The 26,995-nt window shown below is 40.3% G+C and overlaps 1 protein-coding gene across 1 annotated transcript in view; it reads right to left on the bottom strand.

Moving 5' to 3' along the window:
• Positions 1 to 594: 594 nt before the first annotated feature.
• The window catches only part of mad1l1 (mitotic arrest deficient 1 like 1), a 936,602-nt gene continuing 910,201 nt past the window's right edge, over positions 595 to 26,995 (bottom strand). Inside the window, exon 18 of the mRNA XM_051933631.1 lies at positions 595 to 1,263. Coding sequence (XP_051789591.1) covers positions 1,105 to 1,263 — 159 coding nt within the window. The 3' untranslated portion in view covers positions 595 to 1,104. The remainder of the gene's footprint in view (positions 1,264 to 26,995) is intronic.

The raw sequence follows: 26,995 nt of genomic DNA on the forward strand, positions 1-26,995 counted from the left end.
AACATGTCAGTCATTAAGAAAAGGGTTAGAATGAAAACCTGCAGCCACGGTGGTCCTCCAGGACCGGAGTTGGCGACCCAGAACATTAGTTTGGAGTACATGCTCCCACATAACCAATGAATCTAAAGTTTAGAGTGAGTGTGAAAAGGAAAGCATTTTCCACAATAATACACCTGTATTCTGTGCTCAGATGTCCCGGGATTGAACTTGTGTTCATGTGAATGTAATGTAAATTCAGCCATGGCTCCCAACTGCCATCAAAATGGTGCACTAATTACAAATCCAGTTGATGACACTCTTTACATTTTTGAGTCTGAAGTCTGTAGGCTGACTCTTCAACTATGAAGACACAACATCTTAAGACACATTCCCAAGCTGATTATTTTATTTTGTCATTTCTTAACAGGTCAAGAATGCTTTAACGCACACTCAAAGAGCACATTACCTGGTAGTGAAGTATAAAGCGGCGCCTCAGAGAGCTTCACAGGCCATCTCGAATGCTGCCAAAAGTAAACTGTATTGAGCTTGTTAAAAACATTCCAAGAAATCAAACTACATTTTTTTTTTTTAATTTCTGGTTCACTTTATTCCATGAAATACCAATGATTAATAATTATGAAGCCCAAAATAACAAAATGAAAGACAGGAAGGATTTTTTTTCTTAATTTCTTAGAAGCTACTCATTTGAACACAACAAACCTTCCCCCACCACTACTTTCAAATATTGGTGTCCTTCCTTTCTTTCCAGTTATTTATTCAAATGGAATTACACACAGTAATATATAATAGGTAAAATGCATAATCTTAAACAATTCATTTAACTCCATAATTACTTGGCAACAGAAAAAACAGATTAAACTGCAAAATGTTAGAAAAACTGTCCCTGCTCTTTCTCAACATGATAATTACAGCATTAAGAGAAATCTGGGCCTAAATGTAATAAAAGGCTCATTTGATCACATTTATAGATGTAACAGGGAGAAAAAGAACAAAACATACGAGTATAAACATGGCCTTAACTGCAAGTAGTGAAAAAATAACAAATATGGCCTCTGCTGAATCACCACTGCATTTCAATGCCTCCCAGGAAGAAGGGCAGCAGGCCTATGCAAAAGTCTGGCGACTGAAAAGGTCAAGGGTCACCGCACTGAGGAATGCTGGGATGCTGTTCTGGTGGAAGAGGTGTAGCTCAATCAGTTCGGTCAGAGAGCGGGAGAAATTCGTCTCCAACAGCTGCATGTTTCCTCCGTTTGGACTGTTGGCCTGTCACAGAAAAGAATTGGAAAAAGAAAGAAAAAGAAATATTGAGCTGAAAAAAATGAATAACCCGCTATTAGTGAAGCGTGTTCTTGTCAATATTTGTCCTTGAGGACACATTCACTTCAAGTCTGTTGCTCTGTAAAAAGAAAAGAAATTACAACTTTTAATATTTGCCCAATGCATTTTTAATGTGTGCTGTTGCCTTGTGTGGACAAGATATCAAAACTCTGCAAAGCGGAAGAAGTCGGGCCTCGAGTACTGAGAGACGAGAGAGGTAAAGCGTGTTTGCTGACCTCAGTTTAACACCGATTCCCCAGCAAGCTGTCTCTGTGCTCCACTATGTTTAACATAACTGGGCCCTCTTTCCTGATTTGCTTTGCACAATATACGATTTTCAAAGAGGATTGACTTTGCTCAAAATGAAATTTTAACATTTTGGCTGCATTATCATGCAAAGAGACATGACAAACACATTTTTTGGGTTCTCCTTATGGACATATATCAGTTTTACAGAGCGACCAGAAAATAAGAACAGTTCAATAGAGACCCCAAGACACATTAATAAAGTGCCTCAGTAAGAGACCCGACCGCAAGCACAGGCCACACTGTCCCTGGAGTTGTGCATTATGGTTCCATTCAATCTTACTGGTATAAAGTGGAAGTGTGTAACTTAAATTTAGACCACGCGGGCTTTGAAAGAAGGGAAAATATCCTTTTACTAAATCTGCTTAAGCCATTTTATTGTATTTGGTGTGTGAGGCCTATCCCAACAGAACCAGGAGGCGCCAAGGCAGAACCTAAGTCTGGGCATGGTACCAATCTAGATTCTGGTACAACTTGCCTACCATCATAGATGCTGTTCCAGCTGACATCCACCAGTGGACCTAGAATGGGAGTTATCGTTGTGGCAGTATGGCATCAGCATTTCCTCCTAAAATAACTGTAGTACTAGGGTGTTGTACCGTGTTAGCCATTATGAATGTAGAGAAAAGCCAAGCAAAATGACACCTTTTATTGGCTAACTAAAAAGATTACAATATGCATCTTGCCTGAAGAAGGGGCCTGAGTTGCCTCGAAAGCTTGCATATTGTAATCTTTCTAGTTAGCCAATAAAAGGTGTCATTTTGCTTGGCTTTTCTCTACACTCCTAAAATAACAGTATTGATTATGGCTGTGCATTTTGAATTGTTGTGGGTTATTCACTCAATACAAACAGACACACCTTCTGAGTTACCAAAGCAGTGGAGCCATGGGGTCAGCGGCTTTCTGTGACCTGCTAAACTCACCTGTTGGGTATACATGGTTGACGACTGTGCTTTTACAGACAGGCAGGCAGGCAAAAGGGATCGACCTGTGAGCACCTTAAACACTGTGAGACACTTCCAGAATGAACATTTTTATTGTCATCTACTGCCGGGACTTGATTCAAACAATACCAAATATGTCACTTAGAGCAAAGCAGAGACGTCATTTTTAACAAGATGATGGACATGGTATCATCTCTCACTAAATACGTTTACTGCCCACCCCCCAAGGCAGTAAAGTGCCAGGAGTGTAACTAGTGAATTCCACATGCTATTATACAATAAAGAAAAAAGCATCCTAGCATGCTGTCATCTTTTTAATGTAACTGTCCTGATTTTATCCTCCAGCAAAGCTGAAGCAGCAGCCCACTGTCGCTGCCTAAGACCATGTAAAAGTTATTTTTGTTCATGGTGTTATTTAATTTTTAACATGGAGAATTATAATATGTGACAACTCTGGCATGCACAGATTTGGTTTTGTTTCCCTGAGGGCTTACAAAAGGTACACTGTATATTATAATAAAAACAGTAAAGCTACCAAAACAGACTCTCCCACAAAGAGCTGCCACTTTCCCTCACGTAAAGTGTCCCTTCACTGGGAACAACACTGTGGTGAGCGCAAACCATCTGGGTACCAGAGAGCCGACCACAGAGCCCACACTGCAGTGGAAATGCTGGAGGATGGGCATAGCCAACATCAGCTGAACAGACTTTTCTTAAAAAACCCAATTTTTACTGACTCTCGTCAACATACTCCATATGCTCATCACCAGAAATGAATAAATCATTCTACTCCCACGGGCTACATTGTAAAATTCAGTTAGTCTTCTAACTTTTTGCAGCAGACACTATTAACAAGGTCAACATGTGAAGAGCTCATTTAGCTTAGCGTCACAGTCCTTATTTCAAATCCGCGATACATGATTTACTCACCTTCCCATATCTACCGCGCTTTCCTCCCATTTCCCAGATATGGTCAGACAACCTAATTTGCCAGACGTGAGTGAGTTTAATTGTGTCCTGTGATGGAATGCCTTCCATGCCCAACGATGGTGGCTGCCTTCAGAGTAGGCTCTGTAGCCCATGACTGCCTAGTGAGGTACGTGAATGAATTCACAAACAATATTAACAAGAGGGCGTAAGAAGAGTAAAGCGATTCCAGGATGCTGATCTGTCCAAGCAACTGCAGAGTTTACTTAAGGTTTACTTTCAAGTTGAAAATGACTAAATATTTTGGAATATTTCATTAGGTACCTTCAACATTCCATAATTAGGAAACTGCTTAAAAAAAAAAATGATGCAAATTTTCAAAGTACTTGTTTGTTTTTCATTAATTTGTCCTGTGTAATTATCATGAAGTTACCCAAGGTGCTCATATGATTATGACACACAAATGCACATGAGTATCCAGTATTCATTTACTTCTGTATAATTATAAATGTAACAACATGAAAGAAAATGCAGACTTAATTAGAAGTTATCGCAATTAATGAATGGGTCTTTTTACTTTTAATTACCTTAATAAAACCCCAATTACCTTCATTACCACCTTTGCATTTATAAAATAGACACATTGTCATTATTCTTTAATATCAGCTCAACTGGTCATTATTCATATCTTGTGACTCAGAAAATTAGTTAATAACATATAATAGTGTATACTAATTAACACTTACCGTAATAAATAAATTAATTTATCATAGGATATAACCTCATATATACAGTGTATATACAGTATATATAAATATATATATATATATAGTGTATATACAGTATATATTATATATATATATATATATATATATATATATAAGCCAAGTAAAATGACACCTTTTATTGGCTAACTAAAAAGATTACAATATGCAAGCTTTCGAGGCAACTCAGGCCCCTTCTTCAGGCAAGATGCATATTGTAATCTTTTTAGTTAGCCAATAAAAGGTGTCATTTTGCTTGGCTTATATATATATATATATATATATATATATATATATATATATATATATATATATATACACTAAGAATTTCACTGTGCTCTATAAACAAGCAATTATTCTATTCACCACTGTTTACCCACCAATGTTTATACATTTTGAACTTATCATTGACTTACAGAATTAATTAAAAGGCATCACTTGGAGGATATAAACAAGTCATATAACACCACCATTTTCCTAGTTACTTTTATATGGAGCTGTGGCCTACACCTGTAGCAATTGCCACAAAGGACACTAGCAATCTGAGAAGCTCACAGGAACATTCCCTCATATTCACACTCAAAATATGAGATTTGGCAATCGGAGAAAGCCTGAATTCTCCATGGAACCACCTGAATAAGCTGTAAAGTATATATGGCAATCAAACATACATAAGAACAGGATAACCAGCCAGGACTGGGTCAAGACATTGTTATTATCTCCTTAATTATCTCTTATGTTAATTGAAAAGTCTGGAAAAACACTGTTTGCTTGACTGCACACCTTCTTGCATTTTAACACAGGGTGCAGAGACTGCACAGAGAGCTGAGATTATATTGATTAAGGAATACGCAGAAGTGAGTGGATTAACTATTTTCATCAATCCATCAAGCAAGCTATACTGGCACAACAGACATAAATCAATACGAGAGAAGTGTAAAGAAAGAACATTTTCTGCATGCTAACTGTGTTTTAAGGAGTACACAGCATATCTATATAAATCCACCATAATGACTAATACATTTTTTATTGAAAAAAATCAGACAAAACAGAACAACTTAATGTACAGGGACAGATTTATGGGCAAGTCTACTTACTGAAGGCAAAAAAACAAGTGTCACAAGTAGAAGGTAAAAATGAAAGGAGTTTTCAAGTTTAAATCTGAATGAAGTGAAGAAGGCTCATGAAAATGCAATAACAATAACCAACTAACTCACTCTATTATGTCATTCGCAAAATCCTGAAGTGTGTCAGCTGAACTACATTACAGATGACTGTCTGCCTGTCGATCTCAGAGAGTAACCACCAATACGGGGGGGGTGTGGGTGTTTTGCGAAAACAAAGCTTAAAATAATAGAGGTCTCTCAAGAAACAGTGAATATTTCTTCAAAACAGAGGGATGAATTGTTGTCACATTCAGTCACAATTTAAAAATTATTTGCTACAATGATATTATTCAGCAAAAGCAAAAACTCAAAAACAGAGAATCAAGTCAAGGTGAGAAAGCTCTGAATCGTTAACCAGAATGCCAGAATCTAAATCATGATACAGCTCTTGTTCACAGGCCAAATCCGTAATCTTGGACAAAAGGTTGCTGATGCTGTTCTGGAATTTATAAGCAAGTCTTCAAGACGTGAATCATTGTCCCCCTTGAAAGACAGTCCTTAGAACCCATTAACTGCTCATGAATACTCTAAAAGGGTGGTGTGATGAACTTAAAAATTCACAGGCATCCATCCATTCATTATCCAACCCATCCATCCATCCATCCATTGTCTCCCGCTTATCCGAGGTCGGGTCGCGGGGGCAGCAGCTTGAGCAGAGATGCCCAGACTTCCCTCTCCCCGGCCACTTCTTCTAGCTCTTCCGGGAGAATCCCAAGGCGTTCCCAGGCCAGTCGAGAGACATAGTCCCTCCAGTGTGTCCTGGGTCTTCCCCGGGGCCTCCTCCCGGTTGGACGTGCCTGGAACACCTCACCAGGGAGGCGTCCAGGAGGCATCCTGATCAGATGCCCGAGCCACCTCATCTGACTCCTCTCGATGCGGAGGAGCAGCGGCTCTACTCTGAGCCCCTCCCGGATGACTGAGCTTCTCACCCTATCTTTAAGGGAAAGCCCAGACACCCTGCGGAGGAAACTCATTTCAGCCGCTTGTATTCGCGATCTCGTTCTTTCGGTCACTACCCATAGCTCATGACCATAGGTGAGGGTAGGAACATAGATCGACTGGTAAATTGAGAGCTTCGCCTTGCGGCTCAGCTCTTTTTTCACCACGACAGACCGATGCAACGCCCGCATTACTGCGGATGCCGCACCGATCCGCCTGTCGATCTCACGCTCCATTCTTCCCTCACTCATGAACAAGACCCCGAGATACTTGAACTCCTCCACTTGGGGCAGGATCTCGCTACCAACCCTGAGAGGGCACTCCACCCTTTTCCGGTTGAGGACCATGGTCTCGGATTTGGAGGTGCTGATTCTCATCCCAGCCGCTTCACACTCGGCTGCGAGCCGATCCAGAGAGAGCTGAAGATCACGGCCTGATGAAGCAAACAGGACAACATCATCTGCAAAAAGCAGTGACCCAATCCTGAGCCCACTAAACCGGACCCCCTCAACACCCTGGCTGCGCCTAGAAATTCTGTCCATAAAAGTTATGAACAGAATCGGTGACAAAGGGCAGCCCTGGCGGAGTCCAACTCTCACTGGAAACGGGTTCGACTTACTGCCGGCAATGCGGACCAAGCTCTGGCACTGATCGTACAGGGACTGAACAGCCCTTATCAGGGGGGCCGGTACCCCCATACTCTCGGAGTACCCCCCACAGGATTCCCCGAGGGACACGGTCGAATGCCTTTTCTAAGTCCACAAAACACATGTAGACTGGTTGGGCAAACTCCCATGCACCCTCCAGGACCCTGCTAAGGGTATAGAGCTGGTCCACTGTTCCGTGACCAGGACGAAAACCACACTGTTCCTCCTGAATCCGAGGCTCGACTATCCGACGGACCCTCCTCTCCAGGACCCCTGAATAGACTTTTCCAGGGAGGCTGAGGAGTGTGATCCCTCTGTAGTTGGAACACACCCTTCGATCCCCCTTCTTAAAGAGGGGGACCACCACCCCGGTCTGCCAATCCAGAGGCACTGTCCCTGATGTCCATGCGATGTTGCAGAGGCGTGTCAGCCAAGACAGTCGTACAACATCCAGAGCCTTGAGGAACTCCGGGCGTATCTCATCCACCCCCGGGGCCCTGCCACCAAGGAGTTTTTTGACCACCTCGGTGACCTCAGTCCCAGAGATGGGGGAGCCCACCTCTGAGTCCCCAGGCTCTGCTTCCTCATTGGAAGGCATGTTAATGGGATTGAGGAGGTCTTCGAAGTATTCCCCCCACCGACCCACAACGTCCCGAGTCGAGGTCAGCAGCGCACCATCCCCACCATATACATTGTTGACACTGCACTGCTTCCCCTTCCTGAGACGCCGGATGGTGGACCAGAATCTCCTCGAAGCCGTCCGAAAGTCATTCTCCATGGCCTCCCCAAACTCCTCCCACGCCCGAGTTTTTGCCTCAGCAACCACCAAAGCCGCATTCCGCTTGGCCTGCCGGTACCTATCAGCTGCCTCCGGGGTCCCACAGGACAAAAGGGTCCTGTAGGACTCCTTCTTCAGCTTGACGGCATCCTTCACTGCCGGTGTCCACCAGCGGGTTCGGGGATTGCCGCCACGACAGGCACCGACCACCTTACGGCCACAGCTCCGGTCAGCTGCCTCAACAATAGAGGCACGGAACATGGCCCATTCGGACTCAATGTCCCCCACCTCCCTCGGGATGTGGTCGAAGTTCTGCCGGAGGTGGGAGTTGAAGCTACTTCTGACAGGGGGCTCTGCCAGACGTTCCCAGCAGACCCTCACAACACGTTTGGGCCTACCACGCCTGACCGGCATCCTCCCCCACCATCGAAGCCAACTCACCACCAGGTGGTGATCAGTTGACAGCTCCGCCCCTCTCTTCACCCGAGTGTCCAAGACATGTGGCCGCAAGTCCGACGACACGACCACAAAGTCGATCATCGAACTGAGGCCTAGGGTGTCCTGGTGCCAAGTGCACATATGAACACCCCTATGCTTGAACATGGTGTTCGTTATGGACAATCCGTGACGAGCACAGAAGTCCAATAACAAAACACCGCTCGGGTTCAGATCAGGGGGGCCATTCCTCCCAATCACGCCCTTCCAGGTCTCACTGTCATTGCCCACGTGAGCATTGAAGTCTCCCAGCAGAACGAGGGAGTCCCCAGAAGGTATGCCCTCTAGCACCCCCTCCAGGGACTCCAAAAAGGGTGGGTACTCCGAACTGCTGTTCGGTGCATATGCACAAACAACAGTTAGGACCCGTCCCCCCACCTGAAGGCGAAGGGAGGCTACCCTCTCGTCCACCGGGGTAAACCCCAATGTACAGGCTCCAAGTTGGGGGGCAATAAGTATACCCACACCTGCTCGGCGCCTCTCACCGGGGGCAACTCCAGAGTGGTAGAGAGTCCAGCCCCTCTCAAGGAGATTGGTTCCAGAGTCCAAGCTGTGCGTCGAGGTGAGCCCGACTATATCTAGCCGGAACCTCTCAACTTCGCGCACTAGCTCAGGCTCCTTCCCCTTCAGAGAGGTGACATTCCACGTCCCAAGAGCCAGTTTCTGTAGCCGAGGATCGGACCGCCAAGGTCCCCGCCTTCGGCCACCACCCAACTCACACTGCACCGACCTCCTTGGCCCCTCCCATAGGTGGTGAGCCCATGGGAAGGGGGACCCACGTTGCCTCTTCGGGCTGTGCCCGGCCGAGCCCCATGGGTGCAGGCCCGGCCACCAGGCGCTCGCCATCGAGCCCCACCTCCAGGCCTGGCTCCAGAGTGGGGCCCCGGTGACCCGCGTCCGGGCAAGGGAAAACGCCGTCCAAAATGGTTGTTCTTCATAGGAGGTTTGTTTAACCGCTCTTTGTCTCATCCCTCACCTAGGACCAGTTTGCCTTGGGTGGCCCTACCAGGGGCATAAAGCCCCGGACAACAGAGCTCCTAGGATCATTGGGACACGCAAACCCCTCCACCACGATAAGGTGACGGTTAAAGGAGGGGATTATCCAACCCGCTATATCCTAACACAGGGTCATGGGGGTCTGCTGGAGCCAATCCCAGCCAACACAGGGTGCAAGGCAGGAAGAAATCCCAGGCAGGGCGCCAGCCCACACATACACATGGCAAGCACACACTAGGGATAATTTAAGATCGCCAGTGCACCTAACCTGCATGTCTTTGGACTGTGGGAGGAAACCCACACAGACACGGGGAGAACATGCAAACTCCACGCAGGGAGGGCCCGGGAAGCGAATCCAGGTCTCCTTACTGTGAGGAAGCAGCACTACCACTGTGCCACCGTGCCTGACACCATGCTTGACAATTACGCTTCCAAAATAAAAAAATTATCTACAGAAGAAAAAAAAAAAATTAAGGGGCCAAAATGTTTTTTCCGTTCTTAACACATAACCCTGTATGGCTTTGACTTTACTTAGTTTTTCTCCATTACTCCACACATCACTCTAAGAAGGTGTCTAGGACTGCTTTACACATTTATACACTATGTCATCGTTCAGGTTGAAATAATGTACGCTTCACCAAATTCTAATGAGCCAAATGGGAAAATCAAATCAGCCACTGCCCTGGAACAACAGTAGACATAAAACATGAAGAAGGACAGGAAAAACCTTCAGAATTAAACGACTGATTACAAAACCCAGAAATATTTGATAAAATGAGTAATATTCTATAAAGATGGTTCTGTTACAACAGGTGCCCTTGAGTCATAAGAAGTAGAACAGACAGCAGCAGAATAAAACTATTTCATGTTTTGGATTTGCACACACAATTTAAGCAAGTAATACAGAAACTACTATCTTTAGGTAATGTCCTTTGGAGCTCAATTAAAAGCTCACAGTTTGCTTAGGGATGCTTAATTATCCCCATGCGGTCATTATCTGATAATAATGTCCTCGCCAGTGGGTATTATTACTTAATTAAACCACTCAATATTCTTTCGTTGCAATTTTGTTTTCTTCTTTTGCAAAGTGAGATTTTTTTTTAAATGCCCACAAAAGAAACATTCAGTGAAACAAAAGGTTATACAGAGTGTGGCCACTTTATTAGGCACACCAACAAAGCCTAAAACCAAGCTAGTCTCCCAGAACAGCCAGAATTTGTCAGGGTTACAAGTTGAAAAAGGTGCCAAAAAGTGACAATAGAGGTACTTAAAACTTGTGGCCTGATTAGGAAATAAAAACTGATAAGATATACAGTGTAAACGCAGTATGGGTCAGTTAGAGTGTTGTGTATAGACTCCAAAGAGCAGTCTATCCACTCATCCATCCATCCATCCATCAGTCTTGTGAACCCACATAATCTGACTGTGTGTGTTAGTCATTACACTCAGGAATCTTCCACCCCATTAGAAGCCACTACTAAACCCTACAGACCAGGGGTTCTTAACCTGAGGTCCGTGGACACTTAGGGGGTCCATGAGGGTCAGATAAAAAAAATAACATTTATATTTCACTATACAGCCTGGTACTGTTGATTTAGAATAGATGTAGTAGTAGTAATGGTAGTAGAAAACGTAGTAGTAGTAGTAGTATTAGTAGAAGATCTGTTTTAATTTGCACAAGAAGGTTGTATTTCATAATTATAAAGAGTGGCCGTTACTTTTTGCATAAAAACGGAGTGTTTTTTTAGATTGTTTACTGTAAAATTTAATAATACTTTGTGTATGTCATATATGAATGAGACAATCCAATCTCAATAAATAAACATTATATTTATTGCATGCAAAGTAGTGTTTATGTGAAAATTTCTGGGGAAGGGGGCAACGGTGTAGCAAGGTTCACAGGGGCCCGGGTGCAATTATCATTGAATGGGCCCCCAAACCTGCGCACTTCGTGCGCTCGCGCTCCGGAGGGGGGGCTCTCGCTGCTGAAATGCTTGAAGACAAGATAGATTGAGAAGGAAACCATTAAAAACGATGTTCGGAGAAAAATAGTTTTGTTTTGTAAAGCGTAAAAACAGACGTGTGTTGGCGACTTGGCGTTATTGCCTAATAGTGTATATACACTGTACTCGTCTGTTGTCTCAGCCGGTACTATAGAACAATAAAAACAAAGGATTATCTATGTTTACATATCAAAATCACGACGGATAAAACTTTCAATACGGAATATAACGAGCATTTCAGCATTCCGTTCAATATTCGTCAGGGGCTCACTTACCTAACAGAACTGACTGAAAAATAGACGGAAGCGGGAAGCCGTTCGTCGACGATCGTGGGAAGCTGCTTGCCTGCTTCATAACTAAGCTATAGCCTTTCGGAGAATGAAGCGAACATGTTGCTTTGTTTTTAGCCGCCGCCGTCTGTACACAATGTGCCGCCCCGCCCGGCCGAGTCAGACGGCGCTAATGAAAATAATGTAATTGTGGGAAAATGTAAAAATGCTGACTGACGGTGGCTAAAATCGCTAAATACGGACATGTGAAAGTCCTTACTACAAAGTTACTTAAATTAATAAGCAATACGATCAGTCTAACTAATTTGACTGTGACTGATGGTCTGATGCCCTGATCAACTGATGAGAGCGCCGCAAAAAAAAAAAAAAGAGGCCTGATGGGCCCTCCCGAGGCCCGGGTGCATTGCACCCCTTGCCCCATTGTAGCTACGCCACTGGAAGGGGGTCCATAGCTTTCATCAGACTCTTAAAGGGATCCGTGACTCAAAAAAAGGTTAAGAATCACTGCTACTGACACAGAATTAGGCAATAATCAAAACCAGTATTTCCCTTGATATTAGATTGTTTTTTATTTGTTTTGATTTTAGTTTTCTGTTGCTTGCGCAATATGTCTATAACTGAGGCCTTCACTTTATTTGGTCAAAATTTGGACAACTCACTGTGTGTGCTGCTGTCTTTCACAGTGTGGCAGTGCTATAATTTCATGCCACACCTTTGTACAGTGCTGCGATAGAGGCCACAAAATGGTGGTGCCTAGGATTTTACCTGGGGGAATGTCTGTGCTTAATGGAAAAACCCGATAGAAACTAATACAATGACGTCATCAGGGAGACAGTATAAAAAAAATCAATACAATAAGAAATAAAAGTGAATAGCAAGTAAAAAAAAAAAAAAAAAATACGGTAAGCACTAACACTTAAAAAGCGTACGTTAAATGAAGAAACTGTCATTTATATGTCAGGATCCCATTAGCACATGTCTGTATTCACTGTGTTTAAGATTGTTCTAAATAGTTTTCCTGCAGTTTTTTTGTGATTTACTAGATATGATCCAATTTGAACAAGTCCTGATTTATTCTGATTTGCAGATAATTGTCCTTTTGTTTGTTTTAGTTTCTTATTCCTTTTTAAACACCCCTGTGGAATTATTACTGTCCTTTTTGTTGCTTTAGTTTCTTATTCTTTTTAAGAAAACCTCTATGTTGTTAACAGTAATAGTGCAGCTGTTAAATCACGAGAGCCCGTAAACCCATTTGCAAGGCACATAAAACACTGTGTTTGATTTTAGAAAGCAAAATAAGGCTACATTCAATTCTCATGTGTTCACTTAGAGAGAGAGTGTGATTAGTAAAAAATAAAAAACATTTCCTAAAGGATTTCTGTAAACACTGCTTTGCATCCAGAACTTCGACATCTTGCTCTTGCCAGTCCTGACTCCTGTCTCACATTCATAGGTTTCTAATTACAGATATTGAAGTGATGACTGTGCGCAAAGAAATGCTACTATCGTTCATTTGCTATTTCTTCTTTCTTGCCATCATGAACTGATACATTCAGAGACATAGTGCACTGAAATGAAGGAGCACATCAACCAAAACCTGTCTATTACATCATTTTTGGCTTACAAAACTGTTTTAATTATTCTTGCGCCTGTTGGGCACATTCATATCAGATTTGGGTCACCCGCAAAAATAAAAAATTTGACCTGCAGTGTTAAGTAGCCTTAAAAAAAGCTCATATTTGTTTACACAAGAACCTTTATTAAACATTCAAAAAATAAAAATTAAATGCAGGAAAATACAAACTATGGGAACATTAAGTAAGTTAAGATTTTCCTGTAATTACAAATGAGTGAGGTGAGCCCTTGCGGGTTCTAAGATGGATACAATGAGTCAGTTGTTCCTTTGGTACATTATCTCTTAACTCCATAACCTTCATAAGAACAAACCATCCACCTTGCTCCATTTCAAGTTGGAATCCCAAGCAAGTCACTTTTCCTTCCTGTAAAAAATACTTTTAAGCAATCGTACTGGATCTTACACTTGCATGTTGCCCTGGGTAAAAGTGCCAGGTATAGTTTCTTGGTTTTCTATTAGTCAAAGCCATGGGAAACCAGAATCAATCTTGGCAGCCCTGAGTGCAAGGAGTAGCTAATCCTGCACTGCCCATCTATCCACTGCAGCCATGGCGCACATTACACCTCTACACTGGGCAAGGTAATTTCTTAAAATGATAAAAGATTTAAGTAAATTGAATATTTCAGCACATTTTTCAAAATCATTATAATCACCTATAGTATTAATAACGGTGTCAGGGTAAAATTAAGAAAAAAGTACATCTGCACCTCTCAGGTAAACTATTATTACAATGAATGTAGAGGAAAAATCTATTTTATTCAATGTTAGACATTTTAACCCTACATAATTTTAAAATTTCTAATCTCATCTCTAACCCACTCTGAAGGTCCTAATAAACGTACACTGCTATATATTTCAAAAAGGTCAATGCAAATTCTTTTTTATGAAATTCTAGTCTTATTGAAATTTTGACCTTATCAGCGTTCACAAGCCCATTGAAATTAAGCGGTGGAAATAATTCCTAACCTTTAGGATCTGATTGGTCAACCGAAGAGGTCAATGCAGAAAGATCGTATGCCAATATGACAGAGAGATTTAAAATTACATTTTCTCAGTTGGCTGGCTCTGAGGTGCAAACTGTATGTTAACGAACAGTGTTGCTCTTTGAGGAAAAACAAAATTCTGTGTAAGTAATTAAAAGTGACTCTCGAGTGTGAGAGGAGAACAAGCAGATGTTTTGAACAATTTCAAAGGCCAAATCTAACAGGATTACAATGAAAACTTAACAGTTGAATAATGTATGTTTTTAAAATGCTGTGGTAAATGTTCTTCTGATCGGCACTCAAGACATCCACATACCCATCATCACAAGATGGTGTGACTGGCCATTCCTAAAGGAGCTCCTTGTTTCTGCCTAAACTTAGGAGTGTCACTCTCAAGTAGTGGGTTGGTGGGAGTCGCATTTAATTTTACATTTAAGTATGGGCTTCAGCGTATCCTCATTTCAGCAGATGTTTTTGTATTGATTTTCAAAGCAAATTTGTTTAAGAAGCTCTTCACTAGAATCTGCTGTGATGGAAGGATCCAATGTACTTTAAATTTGCCTCTGCACAATACTCTGAACATTTTACAACAACCAAAGTGAACTTCAGTTTTTGATGCTTTTACTATTGTTATAAATTAATGTAGAGATTCCTTTTCTTTTTTTTGCTCAAGATTGTGCCCTTTAGTCATTTACCAACAGCTGCCGAGCTTCATTCTACTGTATGTTCTGGTTCCTTTCATGAATTATTTGCTCTAGCTAACTCCAAATTTCTGTCTAGCTTTTGAGGTGAATGCCCTCTTACAGCCATTTGTGCCATGCAGCAAGTTAAACATCTATTAATAAAAACAAATGCGCCAAGTGAGGTAGACGGCAGTTCTGCAAGCCACTGAATTCCACATCTGCACTTGTCCTCTGGCCCTTTAATGGTGTAAACAATGGTGGACTCTAAGCACTAGTGAAATATGGCACCCTAGCCACCCTAGATGACATTTTCATGCCTCGACATAACAGGGTATGCTGAGTTAGCGAACCGATCCATCTAAATGTGTACCTGCTGAGCACACTGAACTCTGCACCTGTCCCTGTTCATGACATTACTACTATATCACCACCAAATTTTCAAATGTCATTGAGAAGTTTAATAATGTGCCTCTGGTGTATATGAAAGACACAGTGACTTTGTGATTCTTTTTTTTTTTTTTTTTTAAACATCATGGAGAAAGCTACTCACAAGGCCAAATTATTGTTTTTTTTTTTTTAAACCTTCAAGTTGTGTCCCTGCACATTATTTTTAAAAAGGTTAATGTGGCTCTAATAATTTGACAATACAGTCCTTTATGCCAACATTGGAAATGTAAAAGCTCAATTTTCAAATCTTAGCTAATATTTTTCTTGGACTTTATTAATACGGTTTAGAAGTATCAAGCATATAATAAACTAAAAACTGCTAAATGAATAGTTATGACCTTTCAAAGCACTTCACAAAAGCAGCAGACAGTAAAACAAAAGCATATACTGTACAAGCATAATAGTCCATCACAAAGAAGTCACTATAAAGTAATATCATAGTATGACCAAGTAGAAATAGCAAACATGCCAAGAAAAGGGAAAATAGTGAAGGTTAGTTTATCAAAGTTTTTTTTAACTTCGAGATTTAGCAGCAGTTTCAAGGCAGGAACCACTAAGATGGGACATCTTAGTACACGCTCACTCTCACTGGGCCAATTTAGAGATGCCAGCCAACCCAAGGCAGCAGTAAAGCCACATGGACACAGGCTGAAGAAGAAAGTTCACACAGTCAATCCTGCCTCCTGGAGCTGAGGCAGCAGAAATGAACACTGCACGTTCATTTAAGTGATGGATGGAAGATGTACAGATGACATAAGTGTGTGGAAAAAAGGGGGCACAAAGTCAGGACACGGGAAAATGATGAATGGCTAGTTAGGTGTTAAAGCTGGTTTACACAATCGTGAAGAATATGTCTTGGAAGAATTATCATATAACACAGTCCGACAGAGAATGGCTTTGATCAACTGAAGTGAAATGAGTTTCAAAAGACTGGAAGAGGTTTTGATCCTACCAGCTCCATAAACCTTTTCAGGACACTTTCAACAAGAAATGCAATAAATTCAATAAAGTACTTCCCTTAGTGAGCAATAAATACAATTAATAATCAATATTAAGGTGTGAAATATGGGGGACCCTAATTAACGCTGAAAACCTGAGAAATCAAAATGAAGGGAGTCCCTGGGAGCAAATATTAAAAACATGTAACGATGTTACAAATTACAAAGAGCCCATTACTTGGTTTATGTGAAAATCTGCTCAAAATCATGTTCGGGAAAAGGTCATTCTTAGAGTGTTTCATTTCATTTACCCTCAAAATGACAAGTTTCCGTTATCTGTGCTGTTAACTAACTAGAACTACAGTGCTTGTCTGTGGCAGGCTGGGACTGTAGAAAGCTGGTTTAAGGCACAACCATAATAACCGTAATGCATATGATGACATAGCCACAGCACCTGATTGAGCATCTCTCATGAAAAATGGCTGTTCTAAATGACGATCAAAAGTGTGTCTCTGTATGATGAGATTCTTCTACTTAAGACAGGTACATCATAAAATGCTCCACAGCCAACTTATATATATATATATATATATATATATATATATATATATTATATATATATATATATATATATATATATATATATATTATATATATATATTATATATATATATATATATATATATATATATTATATATATATATATATATATATATATATATATATATATATATATATATATATATATATTAATATATATATATATATATATATATATATATATATATATATATATATATATATATATATATATATATATATATATATATACTGTACATACATGTATATATATCTTTAATATATTTCTCTACTGGTTCGTCCTGCTTCCACTTCAAAAGTTTGTCCCGCCCACACGGCATTTCTTGATTGCTGTTCGTCTTCTTCCAAACCCTTCCCCACACTGCCTGCGGCTCCTCTTCAAAACCGGTCCCGCCCACACGCAGCCAACACGGCAGCAGTATAACGAAATATCAAGAAGCGAAAAGCGAATAGCAAGGAGCGAAACCAATGCCAATGGTCGACAGAGTACCTTCCTGTAGCAGGCTACGAAAAAGACTCCCAGGCGCACACATGGCTGAAGTGAAAGGTCACGTGGTCAGGCTAAATATAGGGTGGTGACGTGACACCAATGGGGTCATGAGAGAGAAGCGGGGAACACGGTAGTCCGAAGGAGGAATAGGAATCGAGAAAAGCGGCGTGGGGGTGTATGGGTGGCCTCAGGCAGCGTGGAGAAGGGTTTGGAAGAGCAGGAATAGGAATCGAGAAATGCCATGTTGGCTGCGAGATTTATTTCTTCTTGATTTCTGAGTTCCTTTCTCACCGTTTTCCGTTCCTATTCTTACACCGCCGTATTCTATGGAGGGCGTCGGCTAGTATATATATACTGTATTAGGATTATTTCAGCTTATATGGAAGAAAAGCCAGAGTCACTGTCAAGGCTAAAAGAACACCCACTGACCTCAGCAGGCTGGGCCTCTAGCATGAGGGCTGCATGGTAGAAGGCCATGTAGATGGTACAGATCTGAAGCAGCTAAAACATGAGCCTATTGGTGGGACCGGGGGGATATTCTTTGGTAAGGCTTGCCACAGGAGCTAAGGAGTTAATTTGTGATGAAACGCTACAATATTACAGTGGAAATGTGTTACTCTATATATAATCCATCCATCCATTTTCCAACCCGCTGAATCCAAACACAGGGTCATGGGGGTCTGCTGGAGCCAATCCCAGCCAACACAGGGCACAAGGCAGGAACCAATCCTGGGCAGGGTGCCAACACACACAAACACACCCACACACCAAGCACACACTGGGACAATTTATAATCACCAATCCACCTAACCTGCATGTCTTTGGACTGTGGGAGGAAACCGGAGCGCCCGGAGGAAACCCACGCAGACACGGGGAGAACATGCAAACTCCATGCAGGGAGGACCTGGGAAGTGAACCCAGGTCTCCTAACTGCGAGGCAGCAGCGCTACTACTGCGCCACCGTGCCACCCTACTCTATATATAATGCTTTATACAAATTTTGTTCTGCATAAACATGTATTGTACAACATTAGATACACTGTATATTTACAGCATATTTTTAAAAGAAAAACATGATGTACGTTACAAATACACATTACTGGTATGTATTTTTGCATATATTATTTCATACAGCCTAAATCAATTGGATCTGTTCGACACTTAAAATGTGATATATACATTCACCCACGGATGTTTAATATGGCATTCTGGTTCTTCACTTGATGAACATAAAACTCCTCTGCTTAATCACAGAATTTCAAAGGTCTTGACCTCTTTTCAGTTTTACTTAATAACACAAACACACAAAAAAACATTATAATACATTTAACCTTCTTGACATTCATTTATGAATCAGCTCTACAGTGCACTATCATTTAACATTCGTGATGCAGTTAAGTATTTTTCAGTTAAAATCATTTCCTAACCCTTGATGCTTCATATTGCTAAACACTATTTATATGTAATTGGCAACACATTTAAAAGTGGCAGCAGGAAAGCTTTCATAAACAGCCGCACTCCACTCACTACCATTATCAAAATGCTTTTGACCTTGTTAAACTTCAGTCCAAATGAGAATTTAGAGAAAATCTCCAAAATGAGACATAAATCATTTTCTTCCAAAAGGTCTTGATGACAAACTACAGAAACACATTTCTAATAATAATAATAATAATAATAATAATAATAAATTATAATCAACACCACAGGTCAATCTGTAATCAAGATGAGAACGGGTAGGGATGCAACTTGCGTTAAGCATATCTGCTTGATTTTTGCAAAAGCGGCATACTACGAAATGCGCACATTGGCAGCTTCATGGAGAAGATGGAACAGACGCTACATGATTTACACACTTGTATCTGCTCCCTCTTTGATGAGGCAGGTCATTATGGCCGAGGAAGAAAATTCAAAAGATGACAGGCAAAATGACATAATCAGTCTGCTTCAGTGAGAAGCTGATTAATGTTTTGCACTTCAAGGGCTACTGCACATTTTTAAATGTAAAATTAAAACTAGAAAGTTGCAAACTACTATGACTGAGTCCATGAAGTTTAATGAAATAATAAAGAATTTATCAGTATTACAGAAATATTAGTTATACGAATGGCAGGTAAGACAAGGGCTTTGATCATTTTAATCAAATCTTTCACAAGTTATAATTAAAATCGCAAATTGATGAGTTCACCTGTCATCTAGCAGTATTTTTCTTCATATTATTCTTATACGTTACTTTTAATTTTATAAGGAGGGTAGATGTTTCCTGCTTTTTGGCTTGAGATAAATTTGATGCTCATATATAATGCCCCTTTTACTACTGTTGGCACGTTGTCGTTTCTTTACTCCATTTTATCAAGTAGTGGAGGTGACATGGTGTGCATCTGAAGGTTTACTCTAAAACAACTTAGGGGACTGATCTGCACAGTACACAGTGACCCACTTGATTTTCAGGGCATGAAATTAATAAGAAATGACAGAAAAAGGACAGGATCATATGTAAGCTCTCTACAGTGTGCTTTTGGGTTCCATTTCAGTTAGCATGGCAACTGGGGAGCTGAAAAATCTGGTGACTGTGATGATATTGGGTTACACAAAAGAAAAAATAACAGGGAAGTGTGACAGACGACACTAGAGCTTTGACAATGAAATACCTGCAAAACACCAACTGAACACTGTAGCAAAACTGAAGCAAGTAACAGAGTAACAACCAAGACTGTACAAGTTAATGGAAAAAGAATGACCACAATGGCTATAAATTAAAATATAAATACTTTTAAACTCATATGTAAAGAGATATTAAAACTCTGTTTTCAAATGTTTATAAATCATTATAGCTAAAGCATGTTCACATTCAGATTCAGGGCTAATCATCCCAAACCTCTGAAAGAGAACAAGGTTTCCAGTGACAATCAGCAAGTAGAAATGACAAGCTAAACAGACAGGGTGTGTGACCAATGGGGAAAAAGTACCTTATGGCTTGGAATCAATTCCGGACTACACTAAAACCCAAAGTTTCCTGTTTGCTGGGGGCCATACAGTCTTCGGGTTTAAGCATGATATTCAAGATAGCATAACAACATAAAAAATGGAAACTCAGACTGTCATCCTTACAAATTTTCACAACAATATGTGTGCTACTTCAGGATATTTCGCCTTGGCCTGAACAAGTACTCACAAGCAGTTGTGATGCTACAGTTTTGTTTGACTGTGCCATGGAGTACAACATGGAGATGCTATGATGACAAGAACTGGTTTGTCAATCACTCTTCCACTTCCTTGCAGGAAGTGTCACTATTATACTATGTCACACATGTGTGCCTGAGAGACAGTTTATAAGCTCGAATACGTGTATGTTACCACCAGACCAGGGGTTGGCAGTGCCCTCTGGCTCTTTCTCCTCTTTCCCTGCAGACGAACCCTCATGCTAAAGCCACTTCCAGTCCTCAGAAGACAGCCAACATCACTTCCTCCCCAAGGTCCCACCTCCTCCTGATGTCCAGTTCCCAGAATGCCATTCTCCCATTACATCAATTCCCTTCTAACAAGGTTATATCACAGCCATTTTCTTTTTCCTTCAGTTCTGTTTTGAGCTCATGTCTGTAAAGACCAACTATACGGGGTGGATCTCGAAACATTTCACTTTGTCGTGTGTGTTCTTTTACAAATATAAAACCAAAACACAATTAAGAAAAAATCCACCATTCACTTTTCACAGCTTTACCTGACTGCACCTACAAGAAGAGTAAAGCAAAACACATCCAAATCCCCTGATGAGCCTATGAGTGTCAGGGAGCGGGAGTTCTCGTCAGCAATTGCTTGGTGCTCTCTTTTCATGGGCCCTTTCATTTTGTGGCTCTGTTGCCAGTTCCGTAGAGCACGGGTGTTCTCTTTATGCTTACTATTTGTTCAGCCCTTCCATTTCAGACCAGACCCTTTAATGTTTGCAGCACTGTATACACTGACATTACTGATACGCAGAGGAATTAGAAGCACATCACCAAGCATCTACAATCTACAAAATCAGCAAGCAAGTTAAAGTACCCATGGTGATGGTTTGAAACTATTTTTTAAATTTCTAATCACTTCATCGAAGGGTTTGTTATCAAATTGTTTTCTATTGCATATTTTTGTAAGTGAGTTATGTTTAAAAATATCAGTAGAGAATGTAAGTACATGTGCTAGTAGAGTACATAAAACAGGTTTAAAAATACCATTTTACAATATGTGTCTGAAATTGCACCCTAAGCAGATTGCAACTCAAGTGATGAAAAGATTCATGTGCTCTTGTTAGCCATTGGATGTGGACGGTATGTGGCTAATTTGATTCAAATGCATTAAACGTTATATTTTTCAAACTTATTTTTCAAAGAAGTTTTAAGTCTGAGCTGAAGTCTCAAACTACAGTAAAATTGTTAGCTGCCTCCAAACATAAAAGGGAGCAGATCATTATGTAACTTTGCCAATAAAAAGAAGTGTTTAGTGTATCAGAAACACCGAGTACACGTTTAGTCACTGAAGCAAAAAGTGTCACCAAGTCATCTTTAATGTATTCTATATAAGTTTTTTTTTTTTTACTTTTACGTCATGTCACTTACACACTTCAATTTCAAAGAGCAGGAGGCCTGAAACAGCTGTGATTAGGTTCATGCAAGGCGCCATGTAGTCGCAGAGATGAATACATGATGGGGCAGAGGCAGAGCCCAGATTGTTAGCATATAATGAGACCTACCGCTGCATTCATACAGTAAAGGAGGGTACTTGCCTTGTAATGTGATGAATAAATAAATAAATTCAATCCTACAGTATTAAATAAATAAAGAATATCATTATTAGGGAACTGAACAAATAATTACCCAACTGACGTCATACCTTTATTGTGTGGTAGCATTAGTTCACCCTGCCTACATAGGCCCATTGCCATATCCAAAGGTGCACTTGCTTTGGCTTCACCGCGTACGACTGCTGGTGTCTCAATGCTTTACTTTGCTTTGCCGCCCAGAGCGGCTGTCAAACAAGTGAAAGGAAAAAAATACAAAAATATACAAGGTGAACTAACCACTCTCAGGATAAGTAGATTTGTAGTTTAACTTGAATGTTTCTCTGTTTTAAAACAGATGAGTTGACAAACTCACCAATGCTTTCCGGTTAGAGATTTTGAAAGTGACCAAATTTATACAATGTGCTATATTCGAGGTACTGCCAAAAAAAAATAAAAAAAATAAAAAACTGCCTTGACAAATTTCCTTGAAGAATAATCCATCCATCCATTATTCAACCCGCTATATCCTAACTACAGGGTCACGGGGGTCTGGTGGAGCCAATTCCAGACAGCACAGGGCACAAGGCAGGGAATGAACCCCGGGTAGGGTGCCAGCCCACCGCAGGGCGTGCACACACACACACACACTAGGGACAATTTAGGATCGCCAATGCACCTAACCTGCATGTCTTTTGGACTGTGGGAGGAAACCCACGCAGCCACGGGGAGAACATGCAAACTCCACGCAGGGAGGACCCGGGAAACGAACCCAGGTTGAAGAATATGGGTGCAAAGTTAATTCATGCAGACTGAAGTTGTTTTTATGCAAACACACCTACAAGAGAATGCATAAATAAGTAAATAGCTATGTAAAAATGATAAGCTTATTGTAGTATCGACAGCACAAATAGATGAAAACGACAAACAGATTGGCGCAGGGCTCTAACTTTACGCTGCAGATATATTACAGTATAAATCAACAGAACATCAAGCTAGTCTTGAGCTCAACATTGAGATAACACTTTAAATAAATATAAAATACTGGCAGACTCAGCTGTCTTGTTGATCTTCAGATGACAAGAAACCTCTAGTGACTCCAGAGCTGTAACTGTCAAGTAGACAACTTCATTACCAAGTGCCCTCTTCAGTTACACTATCTAATTTTCAGACAAAATTACTTAGACTGAATGCAAGCACAGGTAGTCTTCAAGAATTTTATAATGCACTGCGGAAAAGACAAAACCTTGGCAGGATGCTCATAATAATGTTTGAAGCCATGAATACAAATTTATAAAAAAAAAATAAAAATAAAAAAATAAACACACACTGTGCAACTTTATCTTCTCCATTTTAATCAAATTCTTTCTGAATGTTGTAGAAAAGATTTTAAGGGAAAAAAATCAAATAGTTATTTTTCTCATCTTTCATAACAGCGCTATATAAATGTAATGAATTATTATTATTATTATCTCTCAAAGTGAGATTTGGTCATAACAGCAAAAGGCAGACTTTAAAAACAAAACTCATTTGACTATTAGACAGGAACTGAAAATTAATAAACCATTATAAAGAGAAAACTGAAGGGCTTTAGAAAGTGGGATTATTTTTTTTTTTACAATAGCAGTAAAGGAGCACAAGAAATACTCTTAAGGTTTCTTTCTTTTGAAATGCATCATTTATTGGTTTTGACTTATGACTGCGAGCATTAGCATCAGATCATTTCACATTTAAAGAGGGTACAGTGCTGTGGCAGAAATGTCCAGGTACTACACATGTAGTTTAATATTCAGGTTGGCCATTAAGATAAACAGGATAATATATGTCTGTTTTAACGTTGATTTTATAAAGTATTATTCTTAGGAAGCACTTTCTTAAAGCTGTTATCTTAAACTCAATTATTATTTCACACTCACAGTCATTTTAAGAAGCTATTAATATTATAGTGAAAGATCAATAAAGTCGATACATTTCATTTTATTACCATATTTTTGGGTCACTTTATTATCACTCTGCAATATAAATGAGTGAATAAGAAATACTTTTCTGAATTTTTTGATCAAATTCAGCCCACTGTCTTTTTTTACTATTGACTTTAAAACTTCATAAGGCTCAATAAAAATCAATTACAATTGAAAATGCGCATTTAACACATTGGTGGACTGTCATTGTTTGTCACGCCATAAAACTCTGACTTGTCTGAGATTATGAATCAAAGGGTGACGTGTACCTTTGCCTTCACAAATGACATTTTATCCGCGTCTAATGTTTTTTAACCAGACTCCGTACTAACAGCACTACGGTCACGTCTAGCCAATCTAATTCTTGGCATGATTTTCTAGCGCCATCCTCAGAGGTGCCAATTAGTGACAATCCTGCCAGCAGGCTTTTTACTTCTTTTGATACAGCACTGAGGTTAGGATTGTGACACCATTTTGAAAATGTATCCTGAATTATGAAGAAATATCAGTAAATTGAACTACAATAGAAGAGATCTTCAAAAGTCTTGTGTTTTCTTTAATGTAACATTTATGCCCGAGCTAAAATAACCAGAGAGCTAATAAACGAGTCTGATCACTCAGGATCCTTAAATACATTTAATAACATGATTGAATGATGCTTTAAGCAAACATTTAAATCTTCTCTACAAAAGATCTTAGAATTCTTCAAATAAAAAGAAAAGAAGAAAACCGCCTGCGGCATTGAACCTTTACAGTGAATACATAACCCACAAAGGACGGCTTTTTTGTTATTTTTATTCAGCTGAGCTTCGGTCTCCCGAGAGTGTAGTGTCCGTAACCAGAGCTTTACTGAGAAATAATGTGCTTATGAAAAATGCAATGCCTTATCACTGTTTGATTAACCTTGCGATTCAAGGAAATCTTTAGTAAGTACACTCAGTACTGGAGAATAACAATGAAATCCTAAAATTCTGACCTTTAACTGTTTCCTCTTCCCCAAAAGCTGAAGGCTGACAGTAAGCTGCATTTCCTACTGTCCTCTGGAATTCAATTAGGCAAGGGGAACAGAAATAATAGGCATGTATGTGAGTTAACCCCTATTGTAGTTCTTCAAAATCTACCATTTTATTATAAAAATATTTATTAATCAAACTAAAATAACTAAGTACAAATTCAATGCCATGTCTAGAGGAATTGATTCATACAACACGAAATGAAAGACTTGGGGTAAAGAACAATTGGAATTAGTGGATTAATCACTTCAAGCAAGCAGCAGAACCTCCTCTTAGTGCTGTGATTGTCTTTCATCCACTCGGAGTACTGTGTGTCCATTCCGACTTCGAAAGTGGCTTCATCTGTTCCAGATTTATTGCATGAAAATCTCATTTTAGGCTTTGCGACAATTTTACCAAGCAAACATCTAAACTGTTAAAAATTCTCTCGTTTGATTTTGGTTATGTTTCAAGTTATTGTTGGGCTGGAAAACTTACCCCTCAGGTCACCTTCACATGCTGTTCTTTTTCAGGCCCTTCAATGATGGTGAGATGTGTTGTGGTCCGTGGAAAGAAAACAGCCTCAAGCCACAACCCTCTCAACACCATACCTGACAGTTATTTGTTTAGGTTTTTTGTTGTAGCTAAAAAGAAAAATTTTGTAAGAAGTCTCTCCTTTCTTCCATCATGAAAGTAGTGATAGCATTACTCAAACATTTTGGTATAGCAAACTGAAATTAATTATTAATTACGCACAGTGACCTTAATAAGCCGCCTAATTAGTTCAGTGGCCCTCTGTCTATTTGCAGTGAAAAATGACTCTCATGACTGCAGAATAAAAATGCTGTCTACTCGAGGCTCCACAGACCACCACAAAGATCATACATTCAGATTTAGTGAAGGATGAAGTGTACATGCTGCGGTGGGCTGGCGCCCTGCTCAGGGTTTGTTCCTACCTTGCACCCTGTGCTAGCTGGGATTGGCTCCAGCAGACCCCCGTGACCCTGTGTTAGAATATAGCGGGTTGGATAATGACTGACTGACTGAAGTGTACATAAAACCAGCCATTCAGCTGCAAACATTTCCTGACTTTTAATCCTGCGTGTCCAGTATAGGTTGCTATTTTCTGCACAGCCAATTATCTTCTAATGTAATCTGTCAGTTTCCTATGATCCTGAAGACATCTCCTGGAGCTGAAATCTAGCCCAGAATCGCTACATTGGAGAGAACAGTGGACTTGTAGTGCCTTTCAAGCAGAGTTTAATACTGTTGTCAACCATTAAACATTCCTGTAGACTTGCTACTTGTCAGACACCTTCTCATCTGCAGGCCCCTTCACTTCACATTCTTCACAAACTTAATCGTTGTGCATCCTTAGGAAGAAACCACACACACATCATAACATCCTAACTTCTCATCATATCACTTGTCATATATTCAATAATAATAATTACCATTGTGTACCTGTGTAACAACTGCCTGAAAATATTGAGTTTCAAAGTGGTCTGTTCTCTTTTCCTGACTAAGTGGAACATTAGTGCCAAATTTTGCTGAGATTGGATCTGGAATTATATAAATAACAAACACAGGCACAGTCACATTAAATTTTATATAAGATAAAATCTGGATTTATGAGTTGCTTGGATATGTACAGTATATTCAATAAATATCTATCTATATATATAATTCACTAAGGCATGCAAGATACCACGGAGCACGCAAGACAGAGCCCCGCCCACCAACTCTAAGACCATGGGATACGACGACAACTCACAGAGCCACGCCCACCAACTGTAAGAATTCACTAAGTCCATGGCAAGCAAGACACACACAAGACAGAGCCATGCCCGCCAACCAACAATCCACTAAGCAGCCGACCATGGCACACGTATGACAGAGCCCCGCCCACCAACAATTCCAGCGAGAGCAAAAGCAT

This window comes from Erpetoichthys calabaricus, chromosome 11, assembly GCF_900747795.2.
Source record: "Erpetoichthys calabaricus chromosome 11, fErpCal1.3, whole genome shotgun sequence".
Taxonomy (NCBI): Eukaryota; Metazoa; Chordata; class Cladistia; order Polypteriformes; family Polypteridae; genus Erpetoichthys; species Erpetoichthys calabaricus.